This window comes from Hippocampus bargibanti, linkage group LG10 (genome assembly GCF_051943395.1).
Source record: "Hippocampus bargibanti isolate YZ-2025 linkage group LG10, ASM5194339v1, whole genome shotgun sequence".
NCBI lineage: Eukaryota > Metazoa > Chordata > Actinopteri > Syngnathiformes > Syngnathidae > Hippocampus > Hippocampus bargibanti.
The window spans coordinates 19,736,960-19,749,962 of NC_142743.1; the positions used below are offsets into that span (position 1 = coordinate 19,736,960).

Genomic DNA, 13,003 nt, shown 5'->3' on the forward strand with positions numbered 1-13,003 from the left:
TTGCACCCAAAAGCCGCCAGAAGAGGGCGTCCAAGCGCCATATAAGGAATTTATCAGCCTGTGGAAACGGAGGTGGCCACAGCAGGTCGCCATTTTGTGCTTCTTTTTTTGGGTGAAACATTTCCCCCCCAATGTTGCCTCAAAATGGCACGGAATAAATTCTTTAATCGATTGCAAACATGTATGCTTTCCTCTTCAGAACTATTTGAATCATATTCATAACTGGATGTGTCACAAGAAAGCATATGCTCCGAATCTGAAGCCATTGTTTTGATTCTCCAGCAATGCAAGACGTCTTGGCGTGACGTCACAAACTGGGGGCGGGACTTTCTGAAAATGCCCAATTCGCAGCTCAATTTTTTGCAGATTTTGGACACGTTAAGTCATTTTTATTGGTGTTTTGCATTTGAATAAAAATATCATACTGCGTGTTTTGGGTATTTTAGATGCTATAAAACGTTTTTCTGATGTCAGTTAGGAAACAAAAACATGATGTTGGTTGTCCTTTAAGTGTCTGGACTGGGAAGGTGGATCGAGAAAAAAGCTTTCATGTTTCTGTTAGTTTGTGGCAGTGTATGAGATTGTTTATTAAATGACACCATAGTGAAGGATGGATATGTATCTTGACGTGATTTGTTTCCTATTTTGCTTATCTGCTTTAAACCATTGTGCCGGGGGCCACTTCCCACGAGGATGGTCCCGGCCGTGTGCGTGTGTGCCCGGGTGCTTGCATCACCCCAGGAGAGCCGGGAGTTCGTGGTTCATTAGCCACATATATACTTCCGTTCTGTTGTCTGTGGCAGCACGCACACACACACACACACACACACACACACTAACACACTGCCTCCATCTCCGAGTAATCAGAGTACCTCGGGAGGGAGACAGGTAGCATCTGTCGCCTTCTCTTTCCCCATCTTCCCTCCCTCTGTTTTTGCGTGTCCCCATCTTTGACGGCATTGTCTTGACCGTACCCTGACATCAGGGTGATCGGATCATGGGAGAGTTGTCTCTTACAAGACAAATCGGAAATGGTCACCTTTGATTTTTGTTTTTCCCCGCTGAAAGTTCTAGTCTGATTTTCTACTAAAATCCCCAGCACACGCTAGAAAACACTGCTGTGTTCTTCTTGCTCCCATGTGTGTGTGAGTGGGGTACTCGGGGTACTGGAGATGACCAACGCAGCACACCACACACACAATGATCTGTCTACTGACAGTCTCACACCCCAAAGTAGAAGTCTACTACGCGAGATACTGCGAAGTCTGGTGCCCTTTGACATTCAGACTCGTCGTAGTTAGGTTTGTTACCTTCACTTTGTTGCGGTTGATAATTTCCCGCCAACCTTTCTTCACAAACATTTCTATTGTGGTGAAAGACATAAATGCCAACATTTTATGAGTTTGTCCTCCGCGTTGCTAGTTTCAGATTGTTTAAGCTCATTCATGAGTAATCTTTGAAAACAATTCATGGTTAGGGTTCCTGTTATCAAAATTATGACAGTCAAGCGAGCGATCAATCTACCTACCTAGCTATCTATTTGCTGCCTGTTAATGATCTATTAGCTATCTATTAGCGGTCTGGCAGGCTAGCTATGTAGCTAGCCGCAAATAGATAGAAAGCTAGCTATAAGCTAGCTTTCTATCTATTTGATGGAATATCCCCTACAACTTCTGGGTTGTCTAAAAGGGTTTGTGAGATATACTCAACATGGCAGCGGTGGCATCTTTTGTGGAGAGCCATCTGCCTTCTCAACTCCTTCACATGGTATGGTTTAGCAAGCAGATAGGTCATTTTTGGTTTTGAACAGACCCTTGGCGTTGATTAGCATATTTTCCCCTTCACGTAAAGCCCACCACCCCCACACACCTTTTTTTCTTCGCCAATCCTCTCTTCTGACCCTCCCACATGCATGTGTTTGATTCCTCGGCCGTGACAAAGAGCTTCACCCTTTATCCGTGTGTTTGTGTGTGTGTGTGTGTTGCTGTGATGGGGGGCCCTTAGATTAAGGGAAAGCTTCCTGCTCTTTATTTGTGGAGTCCTCTTGGGGGATGCTTTTGGACTTGTGTAGTTACCAACGGCAATACACACGCGCGCACACACACGCACATTACTTTTAACCTCTACCTTCTTTCAAAGTACTCATGGACTCAACCCCAGTTGTTTAACGGCAACTGTGCATACCCACATCCCACTGAGGCCCCAAAACCTGTTCACAGGAGGCGAGCACCACCCGAGCTTGCTAGTTCATTTCTTCGTGCTAAACTGACCAGAACTAAGTTGACTGGGTTAACTTTTCAGTGAGATGCAAGTAGCCACACATGCAGATGGTACGAATCGAATCAATATGAGCAAAAACCCAAAGGAAATGTACCCATCTAAATGTGATTATCAAAAGTTTCTGGACCCATTCAATCATGAACCAAAGCTGCTTAAAGTGCATATGTACAATACAATATGATACTTATTGATTGATATAGTGCTTTAACCAACAGCTGAAGCAGGAAAAAAAACAGTCACAAAGTTAGTAGAAAGCACCAGGGATTGAAACCAAGATCTAGTTGGAATCATGCTGAGTCGAATGCCAAAGAGTCCAAGTGAGTTTTGAGACGGGTTTTAAAGATGGGCAGCAACGGAAAAGACTCCATCCCCTTTGAGCCTCCGTTTAGTTTTTGGCACATCTAATAATGGCTGGTCAGCAGACCTGAGGCGTCGGGAAGGTATGTAGGGGTGGATGAGCTCGGATGGATGGGTGCATATATCGTTGATGCATTTACCAATAGTGTAATTTATAGTTGTCGTCTTTGAAAGTGTCTTAACTCTGAATTCGTTTTTGCAGTAACTTTGCTTGTTTTTTTTCTGTGCTTGTCTGTGACTGTAAAGTGTCCTTGAGACCGTTGAAAGGCGTTTGAAAATAACATGTATTGTTATTATTATTATAATGAACAAATCAGCTGTGTTTCAAAATCTCATTCTTCACTATTAAAACTTTCGTGATATTTTGGAAAAAATCTGGAGGCGGACACCAAACAAATATTTAGTTCGGCCGACACCAAACAAATATGTCTGAAAGGTGAGACACTGATGTGCCTTCAGATGAAAGAACATTTAATTAATTGTCACTGGACTTTGCTGCCATAGAAACTTAAACAAAAATCCATCATTTGTATTCAAAAAAATCATTTTCATACCAATAAATAATAATAATTTCATATGACACTCTTGATCATATTTAATGCACACCGTTTGCAAATCACTCGATTACAGGAATGCTTAATCTGGAAGATGTCCCATTCTATACATCTATACAATTCAACAATTGTGCATGTTTAGTTAACGCACTACTTTTACTCGACAATATGGATGTTGTTTATTAGTGGAAGGTCATGATAGAAAGAAGTGCCGTCCAAACAACAGCCATTTTGAATTTGTTTGACTGTGATGAGGGTTGATAACTGCCCTATGCTGTCGCACATGGGGACTCGGGCAGAAAACGAGGCAGGGGAGTCAAAGCAAAGAAGCGGCGCTGAGCAGAATAGCGATAAGGGCTCGGATACAGCGAGTCAAAAAAAGAAAGAGGGCGAAAAAAGTGTAATATTTGATTTTGGCTCAAGGCTACGTGTTTGTCCAAAGGCTCAAAACTGTCAAGCAGCTAATCGCGGGGATGGATGCACGACTGTGTCTGCATTGCGTGTGTGAAAGCATGCGAGCCCGCGGCGGGTCATTGCCACCAGCTCATAATTAATGCCAAGAACATGTGTCTGTGTGTGGTTCCGTTACAATTTCTGGATGTCAGTTTGTGTTTTTGTGCCTCTTAAGAGAATACGCTGCTCTCCCCGGAGGCGCTGTTACTGTCGCTCATACAGATGTGCCGCGCTGCCACTGTCACTTTCAGTGTGCATTCGTGTGTGTGTGTGTTTGTGTCCTACTCTTATGGGAAACTAAGCTCAAGCCTCAGGCTTTTCGGGTTTTTTGTTTATCAATCAATTTTGCAGCTTCTGTTGATGAATGCTCTGACAAAATAGCTGCATCATAATACAATTGATTGAATTGTCGCTTTTGCAGTATAGTTTTGTTACACATTTGAAATCCATATCGTGAATGTTACATGTCATACGGTGGATAATCATTCATTCATTTTCTGAACCACTTCATCCTCATTCATGCAAGGTGTGCTAGATAGAGCCTTGTAGGCGGGGGACAACACCCTGAACCAATTCCCGGGAAGTGGCAGGGCACACAGAAACAAACAACCATTCATGCTCACACTCACCTAAGGACAATTTGATGTGTTCAGTCAGACTGCCATGGGTAGCCCTGTAGTCTAGTGGTTAGCGCACTGGCTTCACAGTGCAGAGGTCGTGAGTTCAAGACCCGTTCCAGCCTCCCTGCATTGAACACTCCGAAATCGTCCCGAGGTGTGAGTGTGAGAGTGACTGGTTGTTTTTCTTTGTGTCCTGCGGTTGTCTGACAGCCGGTTCAAGGTGTCCCCATTCTACTGCCCGAAAACAGCTGGGATAGGCTCCAGCACGTCCCGTGACCCGAATGAGGATAAATCGGTCTGGAAAATGGATGGATGGAATCGGGTTGCCATGCATGTTTATGGAATTTGGGAGGAAACCGGAGGACCCGAAGAAAACCCACGCGGGCCCAGGGAGAACATGCAAACACTCCATAGAGGAGCGGGAATTTAATTCAGTTCCTCTGCACTGTGTGTTTAACATGCTAAACACTCGACAAGTTCAAACACATTCCTATTCAAATGCCACAATGTTAAAACGAAATGAGACCAAGATTATCATTTCAAAACCTTAATCATCATTCGTGTGAGACTGTTGGGAAAAGGCTACATTTGTACAACAGTTGAAGCCAATGTTTTCTGTTTTTCCAGAATTTGAAGAAGTTGGCAAGTGGGTGATTTCAGTCAAGGACAGGGAGGTATCTGGGAAGATTTCATGATTGTATCACAAATAATCTGAATGGTTGCCTGCAACTGTAAATTGATGATGTATATACTCTCTTTGTTTCAGGCTCAAATCTTCAACAAAGACAGAACAGGCCAAGCAGCCGTATCGCGTCATGTCAACAGATATTATACCGAGAACAAAGCCCATTGCCGAAGCTGTGATAAAATTGGACATCTTTCCAAAAACTGCCCTGAACCCAAAGTCAGTGCTTCTTTTTTGGGGGGACAAAATGTACATTTGTCGAGCACATGTGTACAACTTCTTTAAAAAAAACGTGTGACTCTGCAGAAACCCGTTTGCTTCCTTTGTGGCAATTCTTGTGGTATGACCGAGTGTCCCCATAAGCACTGCAGCAACTGCGGCCTTCCGGGTCACCTGCACCGTTTCTGCGAGGAGAAGCCTTACTACCGCAAACAGTGCCAGCGCTGTGGGATGACCGGCCACGTCTATGATGTGAGTACAGCTTCCTGTATTGACAGGAAACAACATTACCAATTGAGCATTGAGACTGGGGAAACAAAGCGAGAGCAGCCGAAGTGTATTTGGATGCCATTTGAATGAGGTCCACCGTTTAAGGATTAAAATCACATAAAAGTCAGAGATTTATATTACAATACAATACCTATTGATTTATTTGGCACTTTAACAGATTTAAAAACTAAAGGAGCTCAGCAGTTGACACCTACACGTTAGATAGCTATCAGGGTTGAGCGGGATCTGCCATGGGTTGGTGACGCTCTCTGCTCACACTGATCCTCGTTTCCCACTCAAATGTGTGAATCCATTATTGCAAATTAACAACTAGCGAGAAGAGACTTTGAGACACGGTGTTTGAAAACAAAGAAAAAAAAGAAACAACCAACTTCTCTTTAAACTCTTTGTAAACTCTCTGTAAACAGTAAGCCTGTTTACACCTGTACAGTGTGGCTTAATGACATCTGTCTTGTCCATGTTATTCTAAATAAATGGCAATCTATAAATCATTTTGAACCAGAATCAAAGCGAGGAATGAGAATCGAATCAGGAATCATCCAAATCCAAACAATGTCCAAACCCAGTGAGGAAAAGAATAAATACAGCCCACTCTCAAACCCACTAACCAATTCACAATTAATTTGTTTTGCTGCATGTTCTGCTCTCTAAATGGCAAAAAAGATCATCATACATGTTTGGAAATTAAAATGTGGGCTTTGAATATCCAATTCATTGACTAAGCAACAAAATAATCACTGATTGCATCCTGACAGCAGTCAAATATTCACTTTGGACAGCCTTTGGCAAGTGTCCCCACATTTGCTCCCAGAGTGATAATGACCCAAAGGGGGTCAGCACACGCTGCTGTTCACATTAATTGATACACTTGAGTAATTACAGCTTAGTTATGTCTCTGCCATGCTGCATATACGGGGATAGGTGTGTGTGTGTGTGTGTGTCTTAGTGTGTGTTTGCTCACATTGAAGGGTGAATCTAATGAGCATCAATGACAATTATCCCACCGCAACATCCATTACCGTGCCCACCGCCACTATGGCGGCCCATAGAGCTGCAAAACGCCGTGTGGATGTACGCAGCCTGCGCGTGTCTCGGTGTGCCTCGTTTTTTTGGTTTTTTTTTGCACTCCGTCAGTCAGTCATGTACTGTGCCCTGCGTAATGGATGAGTAACCAGGCGAATACCAGAGGGAGACCAGCACACTGGTTACACCCCGCACCCGCCTCTTTCTCCTTCTTTCAAACCGTTTTTCCACATTTTCCATTTCTTTTCCACGTGTGAAAGTTGGGTGGAAATATTAATTAGTTTTCTTGGATGGTAAAACTTTTTTATTTCCTGGACTCAAAGCGTGTGGGTTTGTGTGTCTGTGAGCGTGCATGCCTGTGTTAGCGCAGAAGATGACTTAGTGCGTTTGTGTGCATTTGTGTTTGTGGAGAAGCGACAGTCAGGTCTCTGTCCCTTGGGCCTTTCTGTGTCTCTCATTAAAGACAGACGGTTGACGGAGCGCAAGTATGTCGCTCGCCTCGCCTGTCGCCCTCGACAACAACACGCCACCCTGGCGGTCTGGTGGGAGGAACAAATGTTGGGGAGGGGGGGTATCGGGAGGTTAAAAGAACGCTTGATAAGATGGCGAACGACACAGCTCTTGAAATTCACATTTATACTTGTCTGTAAAAAAAAATACTTTCATCAATCAGACCACACGTTTTATTTTGGCCGTTTTTATTTTTTACTTCACTTTACTTATTCCTTTTGGTTTACAACTCTCAGTATGATGCAGAACAAGTTATTCACCACCCCACACTACAACTGCAATGATAAGCGTCATGTTAAATGAATATATTTATGGCGAAATGGAGCATTATCATCTTTATCTTGCTCTTGTATTCCATCTCACGATGCGCAAGTCTTTATAATGCTATGTCGGGTAAATCTTACCTTTCTTCCTCACAGTAGCTTCTTACTCGCAGGGTGTTTAAGTCGATAAACCTTATTGCCGGCGGCAACTGCGGCATTTTCAATTTCCCCAGCGGGAAGCGGCGGCATTTGAGAGAGGATGTCGGAATGCGATGGGAACAGCGTGCCAAAGCCCCGGAGATAATGCTTTAACCACACCAGGACTGAGCGACAAGACAAGGCAGAGTGCCGGGAGACTCAGTCACTGGTGGCTGCGATGCCGCTCAGAAACACGGGAGAGATTTGAGTTGCGGCCTGTTTTGAAACAAAACTTTTTTCATCCCCTCATTGTGGCATTGCTTACTATGCATACAAAATGTGTTTCTCGACTTTCTGAAGTCTTTTCTGTGTTTATGACTTGAATTAACACATTGTAACTCTGAACGTTTCTCCTCCCTCCAGGCATGTCCGGACATCTGGAGACAGTACCATATCTCGGTGAGTGTCACACAATAGAACAAAACACAAAACTTTTAATGATTTGAGATGTGAGGACTGGGGTGTCAGCATTTTGTAACAAAAAAAAAAAACAAACACACACACACACACTTGGAATCTCCCAGAGGTGAGGACATGTGTAGCTCCAAATAAACTGAGGTTTAAAGGACAACCAACATCACTTTTTTGTTTCCTAACTGACATCAGAAAAACGTTTTATAGCATCTAAAATACCCAAAACACGCAGTATGATATTTTTCGTGATATGATATGTTCGTGGTGTCACGGCAAGACGTCTTGCCTTGCTCGAGAATACAAAACAATGGCTTCAGATTCGGAGAATATGCTTTCTTGTTATGAATATGATTCAAATCGTTCTGAAGAAGAAAGCATACATGTTTGCAATCGATTAAAGAATTTATTCCGTGTCATTTTGAGGCATCAGAGGTGGGAAATGTCGCACCCAAAAAAGGCAGAACACGGTGACAAAGCCATGTAAGGAATTAATCAGCCCGTTTCCACAGGCTGATTAATTCCTTACATGGAGCTTAATTTGTTGCCCTCTTCTGCCTCTTTTTGGTCCTACACGACGTTTTCAGACTAAATTACAGCAAAATGCATTGACGTGATGGAAGGACTGCTACAATGTGTCCTTTTTTCGGTCAGGGGCGTTCCTTCAGTGACGTCACGTACGGAATCGTCACAAACTCAAAAACAAGACTTCCGGAATATTCAGCGCGAGTCTTAAAACGTAAAATATAGCTATGTGCGGTGGAATCTTTCTAAAATACGCTCAATAGAAGTCATTTGAAGACATTTTACAAATGACACCGGACAACCTTTTGGCCATCATTCCAAAAATACATCTCGGGTGCAAACACAGAACTACTCATCACCGAAGGAACGGCATACCTACAGGGAATCGTTTCTGCTTTGAAACTCTTTCTTTTCAACTAGAACGCGGGCCTTTGTCAAAGAGGTGCCCACTTTGATCAATTCTAAATAGCAGTCAGTGTTAGCGCAAAACCTTCAGGATCTCCTCTGGGAGAAAGTCATCGTAATCATCTTGAATCATAATAATGTCAGGAAGAGCATAATAATAATAATACATTTAATTTATGAAATGTATTTGAGGTTAATCTGGCTCTAATTTATTGAACGCCATCTGCCATTCACAAATTTATTCGGGAATTGAAAATATGATGTAGAGCGCTATTCCCAAATTTGTTCAGGTTTTGTTTCTTCTTGTTTGGGTGCCGCTGAAGCGCTGGCCCTGGCTTCTGGCAATATTCTGGCAGCGTTTCCCTTTTTCCCGTTTTAGTGCTTTGTTCCAGCTTCAGCAGTTGTTAAAGCGCTATATAAACCAATATGTATGTACAGTATTGTATTTTGGACAGCCACCCTCATTTCAAGCTCATATAACTCCAGACCCATATGATTTATGAATTAACTATTTTTTTCTGATGAAAGCAGAGAGTCTAAGGTTTGTTACACTGCGTTGAATGTTTCTGTAGTCCTAAAACTCAATATTTTGAGGGTCTTGGAATTCCAGTGACAATGATAAAAACCCTGGCAGTGGAGTGGACACATTGTTGCACTGGCAGTGAATGATCATAATTTTGCATATCTCACTATTTTTACATCAAAACTTTGTGGATGGTGTCGACTTTCTATTCGTCGATAACTCTCCTTTTATTTATTTTTTATATTTGCACAAGACCAGGTTGTGATTCTCCTACAAGTAATCCATCCACCCAAAAGTGTTCTATACCACACATGTCCCCCCCCCCGAAATATTTTGACTTATCAGTGTTTTGCCGACGTTTATGTGATAAACGTCATCTTTGCAAATGCCGTCTGCTTTTTAGTCAGTGAGATTGAATCGCATCATAATAAAGTCAATTAGCGACACCTAGTGGCCCTACATGTTATATATTTTCCTTTTTCCTGTTGTTGGGGGTGCGACATTTACAATGTTTATTCAAATGGCGGACAAAGCCAAACTATTTAAGGAAATGCTTTGTCTTCAGTGCTAACAGAGAAGTACTTTGGTGTGTGTGTGTGTGTGTGTGTGTGTGTGTGTGTGTGTGTGTGTGTGTAGGAGGGGGTGTGATATAGACCTCAGCCTAAGAGAAAAGAGCAACTTGTTTGTCAATTAAAAGATGTGATAAAGCATGAAATGTGCTGCCAGCGCCACACGGGACAAACGAGTGAGGAAGAAGCGTGTATTTGCATACATCTCTCTGTATGTGTGTGCATGCTCGGGGGAGGTCTGTCACTCTCCTCTGTGGAGATTAATTAGCAAGGGCTGTCTCGTGAAAAGTCAGCATCGTTAGTGTTGGGGTAGCGCCACTGCAAAGTTCCTGGGGAGATGCCGGCTTGAAAAGACAGGAATCGAGTTTAATGTTCATATTAGTGCGTTAGCGTGGACGTCCTTTGCTCTTAGGCACTTTAATTCGAGGGAATGAGTGTCACTTCACAAGATGAATGTAACCGTTGAATGTTTGTGAGGCGTGCAGCATATTTTAACGGGTGGTGGATTATGACCCAGGTCTAATTGAAGTATTTAAGCCGTTTAAGCACAGAGAACAGAAGGTCGTTACATGTCCAAACTGGCATGGCGCACAAACAAAACCAAAGCGTTCACACACTTCCTTCTGTTTAAAAGACAGCCTCATTTTATTCATGATGCCGCTTATGACCCTGAACTCCCCAATGTGAGAAGGTGTGTGTGTTTGAGCTTTGGGAGATGCGACTCTGTCACCTTCCGCTGGGCGCAGCCAGGTGTGAAAAGGCATTCTGTCAGACCTCCCTCTGCAACTGCTCCTTCCTGTGTGTTTGAGTGCATGTGCACGTGCGCTGGGTCCGTTTATCTCCACGAGTGTGTGTGTGTTGTCTGGGTGCACCTGGCCTTCAACTAACAAACTCCTCCAAAACCGCACAGTGTTGACCACAATGCCCTGGGGTGCTTACCGCAATGTCCTCATACATGCACTAAAATATTTTGAGCAGCTATTGGACTAAAGGTCCATCCTAAACGTTCACGGACTTGATCTGCTTTGAAACCCCCATATCACATCACATGATGATGATACTGGTATCAGATTGACAACCACTGGTCTAGTGGTTTGCATTGTCTTACTTTGCTAGATATTTGCAATCTATTAGCTATCTGGCTAGCTTTTTGCTATCTCACTAGCTATCTATTCACTAACTGATTGGCTATCTAGCTAGGTATCTGTTGGCTATCTACTGCTAGCTAGTTATTAGCTATCTATTAGCTAGCTAGCTAGGTAGATTTCTATCTATTTGAGTTACTTCCAGGTTGAGTGAACGCTGGCGTGTGTGGCTGCCGCTGCTCACCCACAGAAAAACTTGTGACTGCAAGTGACCTTGAGAGTTTTGAAAGGCGCTTAGAAATGAAATGGATTCTTATTATTACATATAACAGTTACAGTAACCGCGGGTTGTTCTCTGTGGGGTCTTAATTGTTCTGTCCATACATGCAGTATATATATAGATGTATTCTCTATTTAACTTTTGTTATTTTTATGAAACTCAATTAACTGTCAGAAAGTGACAATAAATTGATTTTTTATCTGTATCCAATCAGCGCGTTTCAAGCTGTACAGTGTTGAAGCGCTCCCTGGTGGTCAAACTCAGAATTGCATACAAATGCAAAGAATAAACTACGCATCGGTGTTGATTGAAATTTGTTAATTTCAACCGGTGGATGCTTTCATTCAACTTTGACCTTTTTTTCAAAGTCTGTGTTTAAGACATGTCCTATGTGTCTTCATAAGGTAGAATTGGATGGACTTGGCTATATTTGTAAACACACTATTTTACACTCATATCATCTGCATACAAACATTAGAAATGGCATTTTTCCTTAATTCCAAAGAAAAACATGTTTTTTTGTATCTGTAAGACCATATAAAATGAGTAAATCAACCACTTTTAGAATCTTCAACTGTATGGGTTGAATGAAATGTATTATTATTACATTATACATTTTTGTACATGTGTTTTTGCATGCGCTGCTTGGTTGTCCATAACAAGATGCATGCACGCACGCACATACACTTACCCATCAAAAGGTGTTATCAGAGGTCTCACAGGCTTTGCGGGTCTTTGTGCCTTTCCGCTGAGCTGGATGGTTTCGATTTTGTGCGTGTGAAGTTGATTGGCAGAGTTGAAGAAAGGTTTCACCTCCAGACCAGACCAAGGGAGATGATATTACTTCTCCTTGACATCCATCACATGATGGAATGATCAAACAAGTGATTTCGATGATGGCCATTTGTAGCAGTGTGGCTAGATGTTTTGTATGTTATTAACTCATTCACGGATTTATTCAGGAATTGAAAATATGACGTAGAGCGACATACCCAAATTAGTTTGGGTTTTGTATTTTTCATGGTGGGTGCTTATAAAGCGCTGGCTATGGCCTCTGGCATTTTTTTTTCTTTTCCATAAGCATTTCCCTATTTTTCCCATGTTAATGCTTTGTTCCAGCTTCAGCTGTTGTTAAAGCGCTATATAAACTAATATGTAAGTACTGTATTGCATTGTATTTTGGACAGCCGCCCTCATTTTAAGCTCATATACGTAACTCCAGAACCATATAATTTAGGAAATAACGTTTTCGGATGAAAGAAGAGACTAAGGTTTCTTTTGCTGCCTTGAATGTTTATGTAGTGCTAAAACTCAATATTTTGTGGGTCCTGGAATTCAAGTGACAATGACAAAAAAAAATCCTGGCACTGGAATGACCACATTTTTGCACGTCTGGCAGTGACTGAGTGCAACATGAATAGTTGGCATATTTCTAAATTTACACATTTCTTCCTGCTACCTCTTTCTCTTTTGGATCATATCTTTACTCCTTATTTTCCTACGTATGTCCTGATGATTCACAGCTCGATTTAATCCCCCTCCCCCAAACTCTGCAGCAACATATGCAAAGCGACAATGCCACTGTCTCCAGTCCGCTTATTCCTGCCCTCTTACACACATACACACACACACGCGCGCACGCACACACAGACACGCACATCTTCTTGCATCTCAGGTTGTGCGTGTGTTTTCTTTCCGATTGTCGTTTTTTAACAGTCTTAGCTTTGTGTTGGCCGAAGGATTATCACGGCT

At 42.4% G+C, this 13,003-nt stretch overlaps 1 protein-coding gene across 1 annotated transcript in view; it reads left to right on the forward strand.

The window, feature by feature from the left end:
* Window positions 1-13,003, forward strand: part of zcchc7 (zinc finger, CCHC domain containing 7) — a 39,377-nt gene that overhangs the window by 19,407 nt on the left and 6,967 nt on the right. The window contains exons 4-7 of the mRNA XM_089005748.1: window positions 4,892-4,938; window positions 5,031-5,168; window positions 5,256-5,420; window positions 7,817-7,852. Of these exons, the coding sequence (XP_088861874.1) occupies window positions 4,892-4,938; window positions 5,031-5,168; window positions 5,256-5,420; window positions 7,817-7,852 (386 nt within the window). The remainder of the gene's footprint in view (window positions 1-4,891; window positions 4,939-5,030; window positions 5,169-5,255; window positions 5,421-7,816; window positions 7,853-13,003) is intronic.